The following is an 18,748-nucleotide window of genomic DNA, read 5'->3' on the forward strand; positions in this document are numbered from 1 at the left end:
GTTAGTCAGAGCTGTGCTGCACGCACAGATTCACGGACTAACAATTTAGCACCAGAAAATGTATAGCCCAAGGGGCTGGTGAGACAGCAGAGAGTCAAGTGTAGGCACGCAAAGCTGAGGAACGTTTAACATAAAATATTGGAACCAGCTTCCCACAGGAAATGCTGCAGGAGGAAAACAAAGGGGTGCAGGATATGAGGGGAAAGCTGAGAGTGGCTTTGCGACATGGAGAGATCCTGGGTGGAAGAAAACGTGGTGTGAAAAGACGGATGCTGGCAGAGGGGTCCAGCCCTGGGAGGGGACTAGCATGCATATGCTCCATGAAAAACACAGAGAAAAGATACTGGAAAATAGGTCCTGGCAGGTGCTGGGATTGTGTGGATGCAGCAAATGCATGTTTTGGAGCGGGCCAAGTCGAAGAGAAGGACAGCACATCTGTCAAGGCAATAACCGGTGCCAGATAAAGGAGCAAGCGGATTTGGGGGCCGTGCTGAAGGTTACAGCGTTTATCACCGCGGCAGAATTTCATCCGGATCCCGCTTTGCCTGGCACAAGATCTCTGCACAGGTAGGACAGACCCACAGGGGCCAGACAGCGGACCCCGGGAGACGGGCTGGGCACTGCAGCCGCCCGTGCCCCGCAGATCCTGCGGAGGGGCCCGGCAGCCTGGGCAGGACAGGACGGGACGGGACAGGACAGGACAGGACGGGACAGGACAGGACAGGACAGGACAGGACAGGACGGGACAGGACGGGGTCCCCATCGCCGCCTTGGCTCTCTGCAGGGCTGGAGGGGCTGCCTGAGCGCCGGCGGTGCGGGAGCTGCTCGGTGGCGTCCTCAAGGACAGTCGAAACTAGCCACAGGGAGGGCGAGATTTTAATTATTATTCCCCCCCAGCTACGCAAGAGTAAACTTCTCCGTGCATCAAACCGGTCAGATAAATCATTGCCAGCTCTCCCTCTGTGAGACGGTCCGGCTTTGGACGCTCTGACATCCAGTGGCAGCCGAAGTTAGTCACATGTGGTTCCTGCTTCCAGGGAAACCTCACAGAGCTCCAGCTTTAGAAATGTAGAGCAGTTTCCAGAGGATTCACGTCACTTTGGGTTTTTAAATGGAACTGCAGAGATAATGGTGTGAGCTTCCAGAAAAAAACTGTGAGGAAGCCCACATTCATCACTCCTTGGAAAGAAAAGCAGGAATTTTATATCTAGTAACATCTCTTTTCTGTTGTTAAAGAGACACCAAAATGTAAGCCTTGAAATAGTTTCAGGCTGGATGCTCTCATTCACTTGGTGATTCAGAGATGTTTATTTCCTGTAAATACTGTCCTTAGTCTGGAGAGTGGGATTTCCAAAGTGGTATCTCCAAAGATTAAACTGCTCTGAGCAAAACTTTTAATTGGGAATTCATAAACCTCCTAAGAACAGTCAACTTTGAGCCTTTTTATGGAAACCATAAGCCTCTATTTGCCCGATACTTGAAATCAGGTGATGACAGGTTGCAGAGTAATAGCTCAGCAAATGGAGAACCAAATGTGTGAAACAGGAAAAATGGAGTAATGTGGAGTGCTTGACCTAAGGTTTCTCTAGCCATTACACAGCCCAGCAGTGAAGAAGCTGGACTGTGTTGTCGTTCAGCCATCTGACGTGTTTTCTTTCATCAGGAACTTCCAGGGAAAATGCATATCAGGATTGCTCTGTCTGCAAACAAGTCCTGTGGCTGCTCTTCAGTTCTCAGCACTGGAAAGGCATCAAAAGAGGAAATCATCCTTAGTACAAGGAGCTGGGATGTTGTTTTATATTTTGTTTGTTTTTGTCAGTGGCTCTCATCAGGAAACTGACTCAAACAGCTGCCATGAAGTGTCCTGGACATATAGAGAGCTCATGACTTGCCTTTTTTTTTTTTCTTTTTTTTTTTTTTTTTTTTTTTTCTGGAAAATGCCTTAGCCAGAGAGGCCAGGATTTTGAAAGTGCCAGTTTTCCAGAATCTCACCGTAAAGGTATCCTCCCCTGTCCTCTTTGGAATTCCCTAAAGGACCCTGCAAAGATGCAATGCTGGTCATGTCATCTGATACACCTGAATGCAAAAGTCTTCCCTCATGGGCTAGGCTTAAGGAATGGAGGGGCAGGAGGATCTGTATTTATCCCATTTTACACTTTATTGATGCCTTATATAAACCAGGGGCTCTGAATTTTGCTCTGACTCAGTCAGAAAAGTAGTTTTGGGAAATGTGAAATAGTTTGGGATAACATGGTAGAACAGGTAAGAGCAGCCAATTGATGATAAAACCATAAATTTGACGTATTAATTGTGTTCAGCACTATCTGTGAATTCCATCTGTTAAGGTGGGAGAAGATGGAATTCACTGGGGCCTAACAGAAACCCAGCCCCATTCCAAGCTGCCTTAGGAAGCTGCAAGACTCCGTGGCCTCTGTGTACCATGCAAAACAGTTTCACTTGGCTGCCTCTGTAAGTGCAGCAGAACCATGGAAGAATGCACAGGAGTGCCTTGACAGCCTTGTCTCTTCTTTGCAATAGTCTAGAAATGCTACTTTTATCTAGCACTTTTACTACTGAATTAAGCAAAATAGTGAAACAGATAATGGGATGAGTATTATTAAAGAAGTTGGTGTTTAGTCCTGTCTGTTCTGTGTAGCTGCTTGGCCTTTTTACTCCTCCTACAATGCTCAGGTGTGTTCCATGGCTCCTGGGTGCTATTCTCACAGCAGCCATGGTCCTCCCATTCACTGAATGCAGCTTCAAATAAGATATAAGAAAGAAAACTCAGTACATTTTGCCATGTACCTTTGGGGAGTCACAAACCTGCCTCTGGTCCAAACACTCAGCAAATCCAAGGGCTGTTAAAACTCTTGCAGACTAAATAAAAACCTACTCCTGACTTCAGTTTCTCTGTTGAGGCTGGCTGAGTGGAACATGTGCTTTAAGCTGCTCCAGAACGTGCCCTTGCCCTCCCTCTGTGGACACAGCTGACAACTTCCTTAATTTCAAGCCTCCAGCCATCTAAAATGCTAATTAGAGCACTTAAAAAGATTTGAGTCTTCCTTTGGAGATATGTTAACAAAATCATCAAAGCAGTAACTGTATTTTTCTTCCAACTTTTCCTTCCCCTCGGGGCACAGATATCTCTCTGTCAGGTTACAAAAAAGCAGTTCTCTGGATTGCAGAAATCAGCTCCCAGTTCCAGTTTTACCCATAAACGTTCACCTTAGCCACCAGAATCTTCAATGCTCTGTTGGCATCAGGAAAGGTAAAAATCTCTGTCAGCTTTTCCCTGGCTAGATTACTGACTGGGAATGTAAGGAGCATGTAATCAGTTTATAGACAAAGCAGGGATGATGTTTGGCAGAGGATTTAGGGAGCAGTCAGGGTCGTTGCTGGGGAAGGCCATTAAGCAAATATATATATACTCATACATGTATGAACTTGGGTGTTTGATGAGGTTCCACTGACCTCATTAGAATTGTTTGTATGAACTTAGTCCAACTGCTGTGGTAAGTACAAAGAACTCATCTGGTTTTCTCTGCTAAACAGAAATTATTCACATTATCACTTTTAATATTCTGTGTTTTAGACTATTTTTAATTAAACTGTGGGGCTGAGCTTTTCTGTCACTGAAGCTACAGCAAAGGTAGGAGTTGAGCTGAGCCTTGCAGCTCCCCATTCTATTTAGGTTGATACTGGCATATAGAATCACAGAATCATTAAGGTTGGAAAAGGCCTCTAAGATCAAGTCCAGCATTTGAGTGATCACCACCCTCTCAACTAAACCACAGTACTAAGTGCTACATCTAGTTATTTCTTGAACACCCCCAGGGATTCTGACTCTCCCAGCTCCCTTGGCAGCCTGTTCCAATATTTAATAACCATTTCCAGGAAGAAATTCTTCCTGAAGTCCAATCTGAACCAATATCTGAAAGTGAAGAGCAACATTGCAGTGTAAATACTGTGATATTTCAGAGTCTAAAAGTTGTGAGAGACATGAATAAAAATGGCACCTATAAGAGGATTTATTCTGCTTCACTTTGAATTTCTTTGTTCTATTTCCAGCTTCTGTAGCTAAACTAATTCAGAAGCAACTGTAACTTAAATGAAAGTTTGAAACTTCTGTATGTATGAATGACAATTATTTCCCCCAGGACTCTTATCTTCTTTACTCAGTGTTTTCTTCTTCTTCTCCCTTCAGGCCCAATTAAAATATCTGCAGTGCATTGCAATTTCCTGCCTTGTCCTTGCAGCAAAAACCAATGAAGATGAGGTCTGTATGTTTCATTTTAAACACACTAAAAATTGTTCATATTTCCAGGTCTTTCAACAACTTGGACATGATGAAAAAGTGTTAATTTGTTTACCCTAAGTAGTTCTAAAGTGAGAGTAGCATTTTCAGTCCTGTTTCACTGTTGCTCCAAAGAATTGTGACCTTTTGTTTTTGTTTATGTCATGGATGTGTTTCTGTCCTGTCCCCAAGACTCTCTCCTCTTTTCAGAATCCCTGGCTCACAGCAGAGCTAGTCTGAGGGGACAGTCAAGATGCCCATCAGAGGGCTGTAATTCCCATGCTGGAGCTCCTGGGAGGGCACAGCAGTGTGAAGAGCAGAGGCTCTTCAGAGGAAGATTTAAATAGATGAGTTTGCTCGGAGCCAAAACTGGCTTCTGAACCCTGTGAGGAACTGACTCATGTCTGCACCTCAAGATGAGAAAGTAAAGTCAGCAGCCAGTGAGAAATTACACAGGATAGCTCTCAAGGCAAAATGCAGTGATAGACTTCTGCAGGCATTTACAAGCGTTAGCTAAAAGCATTTCAGATTGCATTCCTCCTCTTTCCTTCCTTCTGCTTTGCAAAAGAGGAAAGCCAGGAGCTGGAGCCAGACATACACATCTCTTCAAACAGCCACTGTGGTAGTGAAATCTTCTTCACAGCCTTTCTTAGGTGGTGTTACACTGATGTTATTGTTCTTTTCCTCTCAGCTACAAAGAATACTATGTCAATGACCACAGGAAACAAGACAACCACAGCAGGCCTTGTGAAACAGGCTGACAGGAAGCCTGCTCTGAAAACTAGTGATAGCAGGGCAGGTGCATCACTGATGCCCCACTGGGGAGGCCCATGGCATCATTCTCACTGTGGGCTGGGCCTGCAGCAGCTGCCCTGGGCTGAGCAGGGACTCTTTAATTAGGATGGGAAGTACCCAGGATGAGATCTCCTGAATGAGCATTCTGCTCAACATAAACTTGTGTAAACTTGTCAGATCCCCTCACAATACAGAGAAGTGCACACAGTACTGTAGAGGACATTGGTTTCTTTATTTTTTTTTTTTTTAATTTTTAAAAATTTTTTTACAGGTAATACCATCAGTGCAGACGCTAGTGGTGCAGAGCAGATGTAAACACTCTCCAGCCGAGATCTTGAGAATGGAAAGAATTCTACTGGATAAGCTTCACTGGGATCTTTACACAGAAACACCAATGGATTTCTTAAACATTGTAAGCACTATGTTTTGCAATGTTTTTTCTTTAAAGAAACAACTCCTTATCAAATAAGACTAAAAAACACAGATGCACACACACACCCACCCACACATCCTTCCCAAGATTCTTGGCAAACTACCTATTCCTACCTATCTTCAAGCCTTTTAAAGAATATTACAATAATTATATTTTAAATTTTTTTTTAAATTTTCTACTATTTAAAACCTTCTATTTTGCTAAAAAAAATTTACTCTCATCTTTAAAGGAGAACTGAAGGGACATTAAAAAGATTCTCATAATGCACAACCATATGCCTTCTTTATTTTTTTTAAATACAAGCTGCAAAAATAATTCTAACTATTTCCTTTCTATTAATACTGTACATACAAAGCTGTCAGTTTTGCTACATTTCCCACATAGGTCTTTTCTTAAAACATTTTCCTTTTCATCCCACTAATTATTCATTTATGCAATGAGACTACCCTGGTCTGGCACTTAGTTCACATTGCAATTACTAAAGATTTAATAGAAACAATTAAACTTTGTCTTCAAGAAATGATCATGTACTAGTAAGGCAAAATTCATGTGATATGAACATATCCTGGATCCCTATTATAAGATTATGTGCAAATATTAAGCCATTTTAGGCTGCTGATTGTGAAAACTGCCTTTTGTAGGTACTTGTTTCCTTGGTGAATTCAGAGTGCAGTATTCCTGGTTTTACTGGATTTGGAGCTGCTGTCCTGAACTGAATCTCCTGGACAGCAATCTGGATAATGTAGAAACCTCAGAAATCGTTAGGAAACATAGACCTCGTACATTCATTATCACCTCAAAAAACAGTTCAATGATTGGCAAGTACGAACACAAAAAAAAAAGGTGGGGGAAGCCTTCAAGTTTCCTGATATGAGATGAAATTCATCTGTACTTCTGGGTGATGACATGAAAACATATAAACTTCACTAACCTCTGCTTTTCATATATATATGTGTGTATATATATATGTACACTTTGTCTTCTCTGCAGTTCCATGCCATGGTGATGTCCAGCTGGCCCCATCTCCCACCCAGACTGCCTCAGAGGAATCCTTCCCTCCACGTTGCACTCTTGACCAAGCAGCTGCAGCACTGTATGGCCTGCCACCAACTTGTGCAGTTTAAGGGCTCCACGTGGGCTTTGGTGATCATCACCTTGGAGCTGGAGAGGCAGACTCCTGGTTGGCTTCCTGTTATTACTGATCTGCTAAAAAAAGCACAGGTAGGAAGCAAAACGGCCTTTGGTCACAAATCCTGGAGGCAGGACATGATAAAGAATAAAGCCATGTGTATTTACAGCCAATATTGCACTTCAGCAGCTCCTGAGACTTGTGTCCTTGTCCTGCCTCTGCCACAGACCTTGCTGGTACTAACAAAAGGGAACAAAAGTGCAGTTCAGGGCTGGGACTGGGGAGAGGGACATCCCTTTGGCAGGGAAGGGATGGTTCCAAATTCTTGGCCAGAGATTGCTGCCTGCATCCTGAGCCAGGAGAAATTCTCTCATGATGGGAGAATCTGAGAGCACCTAGAAATCTGCCCAGTTTCCTCCCTCTGAACTGAGGAAACTTTTAGGTACAATCACATAGCTCTAAAAATACAATCCAGCTTGACTTCTAATGATTTAAGACAAGCTCTTTTTTTTTTTTAAAGAAAAAAGCTTTTCCCCATTTTCATAAAATACATGCCTTCTAAGAGAGCACACTTAGAAGGCTAAACACCCAGGCTATCAGTTTGCCATCCACCCATATTTCAGACCAGCAGGTCCCAGCAAACAGAACAGCCAAAATAACAGGGCAAAAGTGGCACTGTGCTTCTCAGAGGACAAAGACACTTGGTATTATCAGTCCATTTTTTATGTCCTTCCTAAGCAGTATGTGGTACCCCTCAGTTTTAAGATTACGTAAAGACAGAAAGCTGGGGAGGGGAGGGACTTGGTCACAGTCCTGCAACCCAGGGATCCAGTTGGCAGGCAGCTACAAACTTCATGGAGCACCAAATGCCTCAGAGTTTATTTTTAAAACTGCCATGATGAAGTTTGACAGATTGAGCCTTTCATCCAGCTCATACCATTGTTCCCTCATTAGAGCTAATCTGGCTCTGCCCATGGGAGCTGAACAGGAGCTGCTGTCGAGGAATGGGCAGCCCCCACTGCTGCCTCTGCAAGAGATCTCAGATGGAACCAAGGTTTTGATTCAGCACTGAGAAGCTTGAATCAAAACCCCAGTTTTCCTTAAGACCTTACCTTGTAATCCAGGGCTCTGGGATCTGGGCTTTTTCCTGGTTAAGCCATTACAGACTCTATCACAGTTCCTATGAAATGTGGGAAATCACTTCTTGTCTGCAATCACCATTGCCTTGAGCTCTCACCTGACCATGTGCTGGTCAGGACTTTTAAAATTTATTCTGTTTTACCAGACTAGAAAAAATAAAATGCCTTTAATAATTCCCCTCCACCACTACAACCACATTATTTCTTACAAATTGCTTAATCTTCATAGCAAAGTTGTTTTACAAAGGTCAGATGAAACCAGTCTTGCACTTTTAAAAACCAGCTTCACAAATCCTTTCAAAATTAGTGGTTTTGTTTTAAACAATAGGCATTTTTAGGTGATTGTTTCCCTAGTTTGAGGGTATAATTCAGCCAGTAGGGGATGGGTAACAGCACCATGCCTGCCATCCTATCACAGAACAGGAGCAGGGTTCATATGGACTGGCACAGGCTCAATACTGAGCAATGACATGGGATAAATAACTTGGAGACAGAGATGGGACAGGAACGAGGAGACAACGCTGTGTAACTGCAGAACTCATCAGTGCAAAAAGAACATTTCTGGCCTTCTCCTTTTCTTCATTATCTTATCTTGTAGGAGAGGAATTCCTGCACCAGCCATGCAGGACTGATGTGCTGAGCAGCTGTTCACACTTTCTCAAGTGTTAAATTTTCCAGAGTGAGCTCTGTGTGTGCAGGGAGAAAGCCATGCAGCTCTTGAAACAAAGGAAGCCCCAAAGTGTTCCTGTAACATCCAGTAATGGAGACTTAGTGCAAATAACCTGTGTGAACAGACGTGACTTGAACCAGCAGTGAAAGCCACAGAACTCCCTTGAGCCAGGTCAAAGCTACCTCAAGCTGTGGATGCTGTGCTGAGAGGGGGCCCTGCCCAGGCCTGGGATGCTGCAGGAGCAGGACTTGGGGCTGGTTTAGACCACATGAGGTTTGTGAGGTCCCCACATACTCAGGGGTCAGGCAGCAGCATGCTTGGAACATGATATTTATTTATGCTACCACAGGGAAGGTTCTCATTTAATGGCAGGGTTTTCCCTCCTCCTGAGCAGTGCCTTCCTTTTCCCTCACAAGCTGCGAGTTGACTGCCTGGCTTTTGGAAGGAGGTGAGTTGTCTTTTATAGTTTCCACTAAATAAAATATCAGCTTGGTCTGCCTGTTCGCTGTGACCCTGGAATAGCCCAGCTGAAAGGTGATGCCCACACCAATCCCTGCAGAAATCTGGGCTGTGTGATGGGCTCTGCTTCCCTCCCATCCCTTTGTCCTATCCCAAGCATTGTCACCAGCTGTGTGTACCCGTGGAAATGCCAGCAGCAGAGTTCTGCACACAGTAATTAACATGCTGTAACTCTACACCACAACAATCCTAACCTGGTGTTTTCCCCCCCCAGCTGTGAGCCTATGGATACAGTTCCTGCCTGCAGCTGGATGATGTGTTAAAACCCATGAACAAACCTGCTTTTCAAAATCTCTGCGGATCTCTATGATCAACATGCAAAAGTATACATTAACAGGGGTTAATTCTAAAAGATAAAAGCAGTGCTGGAAGGCCCTCCAGGGCTCTGTGTTCCCAGTCAGGGTGCAAGATGCCACACTGGGATAGGAACAGTTCACCTGGAGCCTGCCTGTGCTCCCAGAACACACTGCTGCTTCTCTGGCAGCACAGCTCCCTGCCACACACCTATTCCAGCACTGTAGTTACCACGAAGGAACAAATACTTCTGTCTTGGCTCCAACAGGCTAAAATTGTCACTTACCTTTTCATTCTGCCATTGCTCAGAATGGAGCTTCCTCCCCAGAGAATGAGCTACCAGGTACAGGAAGGAGCTGCTCTTGCACAGGACCATTCTTGCCACAGAAGGAGCTTTTTGGATAGTGAGAATAGCACCAATTCTCTTTTTTTTTTTTTCTCACAGAACAGGGTCAGAAGCTTTAACACCTTTCCCCTCCCTGCCTGGACAAGTAATGAGTGACAAGATGAACACTCCCCACACACAGCAGTGTCAACAATAATTACTTTGCCCACTGAGTTTCAGAGAGGATGACAGCTTACCTGTGTGCCTACCTGTTTGGACTGTGTGTACAACACAAGTTTATTCCAGCTGCAGCTCAACTCACCACTGCAGATCCCATTTGCTACACACCAGTTACTGGTGAAAATGTGCCAGATTCAGAGTGCTGGCACAGGTCTGATGTGGTTATGGCTAGCTCTGTTGTTTTGGGGAATATTCACTCCCAGAAAAACTACAGAGAATGCTTATGGAGTATTTTCAAAGAGCTCTGACCTGGTAAGGTCCCTTCCCTTGGGGGACCTCAGCCCAGGTGAGGCATACCTCTCAAACCCAGACTCTTCTTGTTGTTGCCTCAATTCAGACCAGATTTCCAGATGCCTGAAGCTACCACCACCTTGTAAACAAAGCTGCAATTACACCTGAAATCCCCTATGGTAAGCACACAGACAACTGTTTTCTGTGGCTGTTTTAAACCACCTACAGAAACAGCAAAGCATTTCAGATCCTCCCATCCACCACAATGTCCCCCATTCATAACCCCCAGCTAAAGGAGCCATGTCACAGCTCATGCAGTCACCAGGATCCCCTGCAGGTGAGGAGGGAGCTGCCCCATTCCAGGACAGCACTCACTGGGGTGTTTCTGACAATAAACCTGACTCACTGTCACTAATTGTGGAGGGTGTGTGATGACCTAGGAGAAGAGTTCATTTACACAGTTGCACAAATAAACTCCTGTGGTCAGAGAACTGACCAAGAGACAAGAAAACTGGAAAGGAAGCATAATGCAATAGTTATACCTCATTTGTGGCATTGCAGCTATGCAGTTGGTTTTTTTCTCCTGCTAATTGACTTTGTTGTGTTAAATTGAATTTGAGCAGTACTTACAGTTCAATTCTTTAGGAAAGCAGAAAAGTGCACTGAGATGGAGAGATGCATTAACTTCTGGCAGTTCTCAGAGCCCCCTCCCATTCCTCCTCAGCAAGATGTGCAACTGGAATCCCCCTGGTGACTGAACTATGGTCGTGACAAACAGAACTTAATCAAATCTGAGCAATTTGGAAAAAGAACAGAAAGCTTCTATTCCCAATTCACCTATCCTGCTGGGAATCTAACTTGACAAAAGCTCCAAGCAGGATGAAAGCTTTGCCAAAGGAATTAGAGTGGCAGCCTCAAAAAAGAACACAAGCAAGTTTAAAAGAGCCCTCAAAGCAGCAGCAGAGGCTGTACCATAGCTCAGGCTGATGGTCACACACAGCTTCAGCTTTCCCACATTCCATGCAGGGCACCACAGACGTGAGGACAGACAGAGTCCCCCTAAGCAGACTTCCAGCTCAGAACTCGTGGCCCCCAAGCCACAGCTGAGTCAGACCCTGGTGCTTCCCACCTGGTCCCACTTCCCCTGGCACAAGTGGTGCCACATCCCTGCCACTGTGGCAGCAGGGACAGGCAGGGGTGAAGAACATGGGGTGAACATGTTTGTCGTGGGGTTCCACCCCTCATGCCTGCAGTGGCAGCAGTCTCCACAGCTTCTCCACCTGTCCAGTTGAGTCCCTTTCAGGCCACATACCTGCTACAGCTGCAATCTGTTTCCCAGTTCTGGCTTAGGCTAAGGGCATCCAGAGGGTTTAGACTGTCACTTGTCACACACCCTAGGGCCAGGCTCTTAGTGCCTGGGGCAGTCAGTACCTCCACACCATCCTCTCTTCTCTTGGGGGTTACAGACACTGTGTCCTCCCTGGGAGCCTTGGAGGGCGCCTGTCACACAGCCACACTGCCCCTTCTCAGCCTTTGTCCCACTGTGGTCACCACCAGCATGAGGCAGGGGCACAGGGTGAGACTTTTTCAGCCCTCCTGCCAAAGACTGGCTTTTGGGCACTCCTACCCTCCCAGCCTCGGGGCACTGGGGAAAGCTGCAGTCGGGAAAAAGGGAGGGAGCTGCCAAGACATCAGAGTGCACAGGGGACATCACACTTTAATCAGAGGGCAACGGCGTTAATGAGGGGAAACTGGGATCACAGAGGGACAGAGGACATCGTTCTGGTTATACCTGGTGTACAAACCATGGTTTTAACAGATGTTTGTTAAACAAGTCAGTTTTGTTTTTATTAAACCCAGCTTTGGTACAGGTCATTCCTGAGGTTCATTTACAAGGTTGTTTAAAACAAAGATAAACTGGGGCCTCTCCCTGTTCCTGTGTGAAGTTACTGGGGCACAGACATCACACTTTGTTTTTCCCCTTTCCTTTTTTTAAAGAAAAGTGTTTGTGTAAGGGGAAGTCAGTCTGTTACAAACACAGAACTTACACCAGGAACACTGAATCTCCAGCTTTAAACCGTTTCTCCTCCATTAATAAATAACATTTAGCTGTGCTTTAACATGGTTCCCTTCTCACCCATCACATCCCAGCAGGACGAGCAGAGCCTGGGCTGGCCAGGCAGGGTTACCTGGCCCCAAAGCAGCAGATGGGAGGTGGGCAGGGAGCTCTGGGGAAGGGGTTACTGTGTGAGGCACCACGTGCAGCCCTCAGAAAAATAAGAGATGAAGGTTGGAGTGTTTTGGTTATAAAACCTGTAAGTATACAGAAGCAAGCTGCACAGAAGAGTTATTGTTATGACAGGTCAGAATTCAGCTGAAAGATTAGGGATGTCAGGTTAGGGACATCAGGTTCCCCAGTTACACCCCAAAACCAGACTGAGGAGAGGACCTGCAGGACCCTGTTATGGCAGCAGCTCGAGCAGCAAAGCTGAAAGCTCCTCACACTACCCCAGCTTTGTCCCTCACCTCTGGAGTCAGTCGGTGTTAACCCCCTTGGGCTAAGAGCCCCAAAATAAGCATTCTGGATTTAGTGCCAGCTGTGCAGCAGCATGAATTAGCAGTTTACCTTTTGGCAAGTATCTTGGATTTCAACTTTACCAAGAAACCTGATTAAGCAAACTTTTCCCCATCAAAAGACACGGTGAATTTTAGTCCTTGCTACATATTCTCTTCTGTGCAATATATTGCAAGCTTAAAGGTGTAAGCACCAATTAATTTCTTCTGCATGAGATGTTTTGGCCTTAATAAATCTTCTAATTAACATATCTTCCTGTTGTTATGGAGTACGCACTGGGAAGACTAAAGAAGCTATAGAAAGAACAAAAGAGAATCAGTGTTTAAGTTTCAGTTATTTACATTAAGTAAAGACAACATGAAAGGTCAAAGCAGCAATCTATTGTACAGACATTTGAGTTTAACCCATTGCAACCTGGAGAAGCTCTCACAGCTGCCAACATCTTGTTTGGAACTGGCAATCAAAGGATTGATGTAAAATTTTAATGAAAAGACTGCTGATGGAAATGAGAAACGACTGCTGATGGAACACGAGAAATCCCAGGTGATGGAGACCTGCAGGAGCAGCCAACCAGCCCACACAGACAGAGCAGTGGCTTTGCAGGGTCCTTGCCCCATTCCACCCCTCACAGCTGCAGAGTTCTCCAGAGGGAGCAGCTGAGGACAAGACTGGGTTTGTGGGGCTGTCTCCTGAAGGAAAGTGCCATCATGTCATGTCCCAGGGCCTTGGGGCAAAGCACAGGCAGCACCCACCTCACTGCTTCTCTAACAAACCATGCATTTCTCCTCCTCCTCAGAGCATCTCTAGGAGCTCTGCACAAGTATTAATGAATGCTCTTAACACTGCTCCTCTGGGAAGACACTTGCCAGTGCACATCATCTGAATCACCAGGTGGCCCACCTGTAAAAGCACCAGCTGCTCCACCACCTTCAGTTCCCTGAACCCTGAATGCACGTGCTGCTCTCTGGGCTCCCAGATTTGGCTTTAAAATGTATTGGGATGGAAAAGGATGTAAACATTTCATACAAACCACTTGGTATCCACTGGTAATTCCCCACTAAAGCTTTTGCCTAAAAACTTTCCAGCTGCATATTCCTAAAGAGCTTGAAGAGGCAGCCAGGATCACCAGCCTGGTTTTGTTCTTCAAGCTGGGGGTGCAGAAAAACCTCCCACCAGAAGCACTGCTAGAGCAAACACTGTGCATCAGCCAAACTCCAGCTGGCAGTGTCTGAAGTGCAGCACTGATCTCAGTCCAATACCAAAGAAACCCCAGAAGGACCCAAAGCTGAGTGAATAGAACTTGGAATGTAGCAATGGCCCAGAACAGACCTGAGAACAAACCTTTGGGTAAAGCTTCAGCAGCTCTCTGACAGCAGAGCACCAAACTAAAGCTGTGCTTTACTTTGACCCAAGTGTATAATGTCCTTCTCCAGACAAGGAACACAGCTTTGCATGCACCACCAGGAAACCTCTCCACCTCTGCTCCATTCTCACCCTACCTTTAAATCACCTCTTTGGGCACCAGGAAATCAGCAAAGCTGCTGGTACATCCCCTGCTCAGTCACCAGATCTCAAAGGAGATGTACCAACAAGCCTCAAAGCTCCTTCTGCCCAAACACTGATAGCTTTTGGATTAATACCTAAGAATTTCTCCCCAGACTACATAGAAAGTACATTTCTGCATACTCTATAATTACCTAGTTGTTAATTAATTAGCTAATTATATTCTTGAATGTCCCAAATAGTCATAAGACAGCCTGTGAGTGGTAAGCTTGCAATCATAACACACTATTGTTGTGACAGATAATACAGAAAATAACTAGATTGCACGGAAAATGCACCACTAAATAAACGACACCACAAAAACTCAAAATACATGTGAGATTTAATAAAAGAAAAAAAGTACAAAGTGAGTGGAAAGAAAAGAAAGAAAAAAAACCAAAACAAACCATGAACCCCAACACGCTGGGAATGACAAAGCAAAGGGATGCAGCAGGTCCCAGAGGGCTCCAAACCACCCCCTCCACACCCCTGGGCACAACCCCCAGAGACCCACAAAACACAGTTTAATTTAGAAAGCAGACAACATACAGGACGGTAAACGTTTAAATGATAAAAAAATGGACAGTTTTTCCCATTAATACCAATCTTTTACAGATAAATATATAAAACAGCTGAAAGATGTGTAACTGGATGGTTTCAATAATTTCTGAAGGGTATTTCTTTCACTTTTTCTAGCCTACAAGATTTTAAGTCTTCAGACTGGGTGAGATCAGCATCACAATGTATTTGTAATTTGTTAAATAAAAGCAAGACACAGAACTACCTACCACAATACTTAAATATTGTCTCAGCCAAAAGGAAAAAACAAGTACTTGGGAAAAAAAATATGACTGAGTCCACTTGGGGAGATTATGATGTTGAAGAAGCAACTGCAAGGACAAAGGATGTCTGTGACAAAGTCAAAGTAATATAATAATCATCATCATGAAAATATTGTTACATACATTCTGAATGTCTTCTTCAGAAAATGTTGTAAATTTCTCCACAATGCCCATGGATTTGAAGATTTTTTTCTATTTTTTACAATAATATTTTTAACTACCTGTCATTCTAGGAAAAAATAATTAATCTCTGATGAGCCAGGGCAGAGAGAAATTGTTTGCATAGATGTTGCTGGCTGCAGCACGAGATCAGGAGAGAACTGCTGCCTGGGAACACGGGCGAGGCAGCTGGGAGCACCCCAGTACCACCAGTCACTGCCTCATCCCAGCACTGGCCTTGGGAAGCAAAACAATGAACCACAGAGCATGGCCTGCTCAGGCAATTAGTGCCAAACCACAGTTTCTCCCATTAGCAAAAGATCAATAAAAAATAATCTGCTACATGACTGGTCTGTAGTCAGAGGTGAGGTGGAATTGTCCTGCATATAACAGAAGGTTGGGTTCCTTGTATGTGTTTGAGAAAACCACACTAACCCTCCTAACATTTGATAGTTACTCTTTAAAATACATCTAACCTGGAGGCACAGCCTTAAAAATTAAATGTCCAGCTTTCAGCAGACTCCCAACAAGTGCAGAATTTTATTTTTTTCAACAAAAGCCTGCTCTAAAAGGTACCAGTGAGATCTTTGTGAGGTTCTTCTACAAGCATGAAGCAGCACTGTCAGTATATCCACAGAAAAGGCCAATGTCCATTGCAAAATAGTTTAATACCTGAGCATGTATTTAGAAAGGGGAAAAAAAAAGCTGCTTTAATGGAATATGACAGTTAAAGAACCTCAGAATCCAGCAAAATGCTGCCCTGTGACAGCTCAGACCCAGGCCCTGCCTCTCCTTCTGCACGGCACATCAGGAATTTGCTGACAGCTTAAAACAAGTCTTTAACAAAAAACATATCAGAAAAATCCTGTAACATTAATAACTAAATAAAAACTCACACACTCACAACTAACACTTAGCCAGCCAGTGTTTTTATAAACTCTAAAGACACTATGTGAGGGTTAATATATTTCCTTTCATCTAGCCTAGGATCTGATGGATGGATGGAATTGGGTCCAACTGTTTTTCCATGACAACACAGCTAGTAACTCTCTGTTCAGCTATTGCCCTGCCTATTCACAAAATGGTTTGAGTGGAAAAAATTAATATTGATCCCAATTATTCCTCTAAGCTCAGTTGCCCAGGAAAACCAGGCTGTGATTTCTAGGCATGAGGAGGTGCCAAAAGAAGCACCTTCTAAGAGGGACAGAGCCTGTCAGCATAAATACAGTGCACAGCTCAGGAGCAGGGGATTCTCCTTATTAGGCACATATTAGGTTTAAGGTTAAAAAGTAAAAGTAAAGATGTTGGCTTAAATAGTTTCCACAACAGTAAATACATTGGTAAGTGACAACTGAAATGTTACACAAATCCTGTAGTTCCACTTTGTACAACAAACTCTTATGAAAAATCTCTCTATAAATGTTCTACTTTAGCAGTAAAGAAAATTCAAAACATTGTCCCATAAATTTTATTAACCACTCTCTCTCTCCTTATATATATATATATATATATATAATTATAAATGATGTAGATAGTGTTTAGAGTAATTCAGGAATTAATGCAGAATTACTGGAATGAGGGTTACTCTGACTAAGATTCCTGCAGAAAGCCTAAATGTTGTGTTTTTCCACCCATTCTAAAAACTATTTGAGAATTTTGTTAGAAAAACAAACATTTTAGCATTCTTCAGACCACTCTTCTCACTGTGCATGTACAGGGGAGGTCAATGAGCCTCCAGCAGTTACCTTGGCCAATTAAAAAAAAATGCAGAAAGCAATTATTTAGCTGGTGGTAAGACGAGTTCAGTCAGGTCACTTCACACACGGCTGCTCAGTCACTGGGTTTAGAACAAAACATCTTACTTGAGGGATTAGTTGGCTTTGTTTAACAAAATGTACATGTAAGGTTACTTCCTGCAAACCTCCTGACAATTCTGAAAAGAAAACAGCAGGTCGGGACACTGCAACCAGCGGAGATGCTCATTCTCTGTCACTTTGGTCCACTCACACAATGTTATGAGAAGGGTCACTCAGGGTGGGAAACTCAAGCAACTTAACACATGAAAGCACCAAGTCCCCTCTTGGCCTGAAAGTCTGTGTGTGATTAACTGAAAGAAACAAAACATAAAAAAGCATGAATTACAGTTATGAAAATCAAACAAAATCAAACAAAAGCGAAGTGTGGTGAAGTATGTTAAAACAAAAAAGGAGGAGGAGGACAAACACTGCTGGGGCAGCTGAAGGCTTCAGGTGAGAGCAGCCTGGCACAACCTGCTCAGCACCACAAACATTCTTCTCTTTCCCCCAACTTCTACAATTTTTCTATCACAGTTTTTTACTTATTAAAGCTACCAAGAACACTGCCTTGAACCAGGAGATGATAAAGAGTTCAACTACCTCTCCTAAATATTTCACTTGAGCAGAAATCCCAAACCCCTGTATTTTGAGCTGTCTCACAGGTTTGAAAAGAAAAAAACCAAGAAGTACCCCAATCCAAAGCCACCCTGGTGCACCTCCCCTAGCTGTGCCCCAGAGCCCCCAGCCCCAGCACCACGGGGTCCCCAGTGTGCAGAGCCCAGGCTGTGGGTGCCCCTCGGATCTCTGCGTGCCACCCAGCTGCCTCCCAGCCCTGCTCCTGAGCACGGCTCGTTTCTGCTGCTACCCTGAAGAGCAATGATCCAGACTCACAGCTGGAGGTGGGCTAAACCCAGCAAAGTGCAGGAAAACCTCTTCTGTTGCAGCCAGAAGGAGAGAGGGGAAGCTGCAGCATTTCTTGGCCCATGCTCACACTCCTTGCCAGCTGCTGGCACAAGTTACCACTGTGCTCACCTTCCCCAAAGCAGTCCTGGGTCCAAGAAAGCCCTAGGATTCAGCTCCTAATTGAGATCAAACCCTATTTTCAGCACAGAATTTTACAAACCATCTATACTGTGTGTGAGGTGGGCCACACCCAGAGCATGCCAGCAGAAGAGAGGCTTTGGTTTTAGCACCAGCACATTTACATTCCAACAAAACACTCCAGCAATCTACCCCGTTATCTTCCACAGGAAGAAACAAATTGCTAGGATGTCAGTACACAGAATGAGCTCCTCTGGTGCTGCAGCTCACAGCAGGGAATGACAGACCACAAGATCTCATCAGCAGTGAGAAGCTGAATGCTGTGCTGTCAAGCACAAACTTGGGTACTGCTACTCTTCGTGGTCCTTTTTTTCTTGCCATCATTAAGAGGCTCAGAAAACCTTGCCACCAGCCTGCTCTGGGTTTGACAGAATGCAGTTCTGAGTCCTGAGCTCCTTCATGCAATGGGAAGTAACAAAAAAATGCTGCAATAGCAGAATTACCAGTTTGCATGACATGCTCCTTATTTTGCTCCCTAGCCAGTGCTCCTTAGAGACTGGCTTGAATTGGAAGCAGGATAACCCCCCCAACACCTTTTCTTTTTAAACTCGTTTGTCCCACTCCTGGTCTATCACTACACAATCAGGTGGCTGGAACACCAATATTTACATACCCCTGCTCCTGCTGGCTTCAGCAACGTCAATTAATGTGCAGCAAGCTAAGA

The 18,748-nt window shown here is 44.4% G+C and overlaps 2 protein-coding genes across 3 annotated transcripts in view; one reads left to right on the forward strand and one right to left on the reverse strand.

Moving 5' to 3' along the window:
- Positions 1-1,936: 1,936 nt before the first annotated feature.
- LOC135280383 (cyclin-I2-like) lies at positions 1,937-11,903 on the forward strand (the record flags this gene model as incomplete). The annotated part of the gene is given in 5 exon segments (XM_064388222.1): positions 1,937-1,998; positions 3,133-3,268; positions 4,205-4,276; positions 5,361-5,501; positions 6,513-11,903. Coding segments are annotated over 5 exon segments (939 nt in total), but the record flags the coding sequence as incomplete, so codon positions are not given.
- A 146-nt stretch (positions 11,904-12,049) lies between these two features.
- Positions 12,050-18,748, reverse strand: part of SEPTIN8 (septin 8) — a 34,539-nt gene continuing 27,840 nt past the window's right edge. Inside the window, exon 10 of one of the 2 annotated variants that reach the window (XM_064388137.1) lies at positions 12,050-12,937. In XM_064388137.1, coding sequence (XP_064244207.1) covers positions 12,883-12,937 — 55 coding nt within the window. In that variant the 3' untranslated portion in view covers positions 12,050-12,882. Of the gene's footprint in view, positions 12,938-14,511; positions 17,295-18,748 lie in introns of those variants that run through there. The other variant, XM_064388138.1, reaches the window with a different exon arrangement.

Source organism: Passer domesticus, chromosome 13, assembly GCF_036417665.1.
Source record: "Passer domesticus isolate bPasDom1 chromosome 13, bPasDom1.hap1, whole genome shotgun sequence".
Lineage (NCBI taxonomy): Eukaryota > Metazoa > Chordata > Aves > Passeriformes > Passeridae > Passer > Passer domesticus.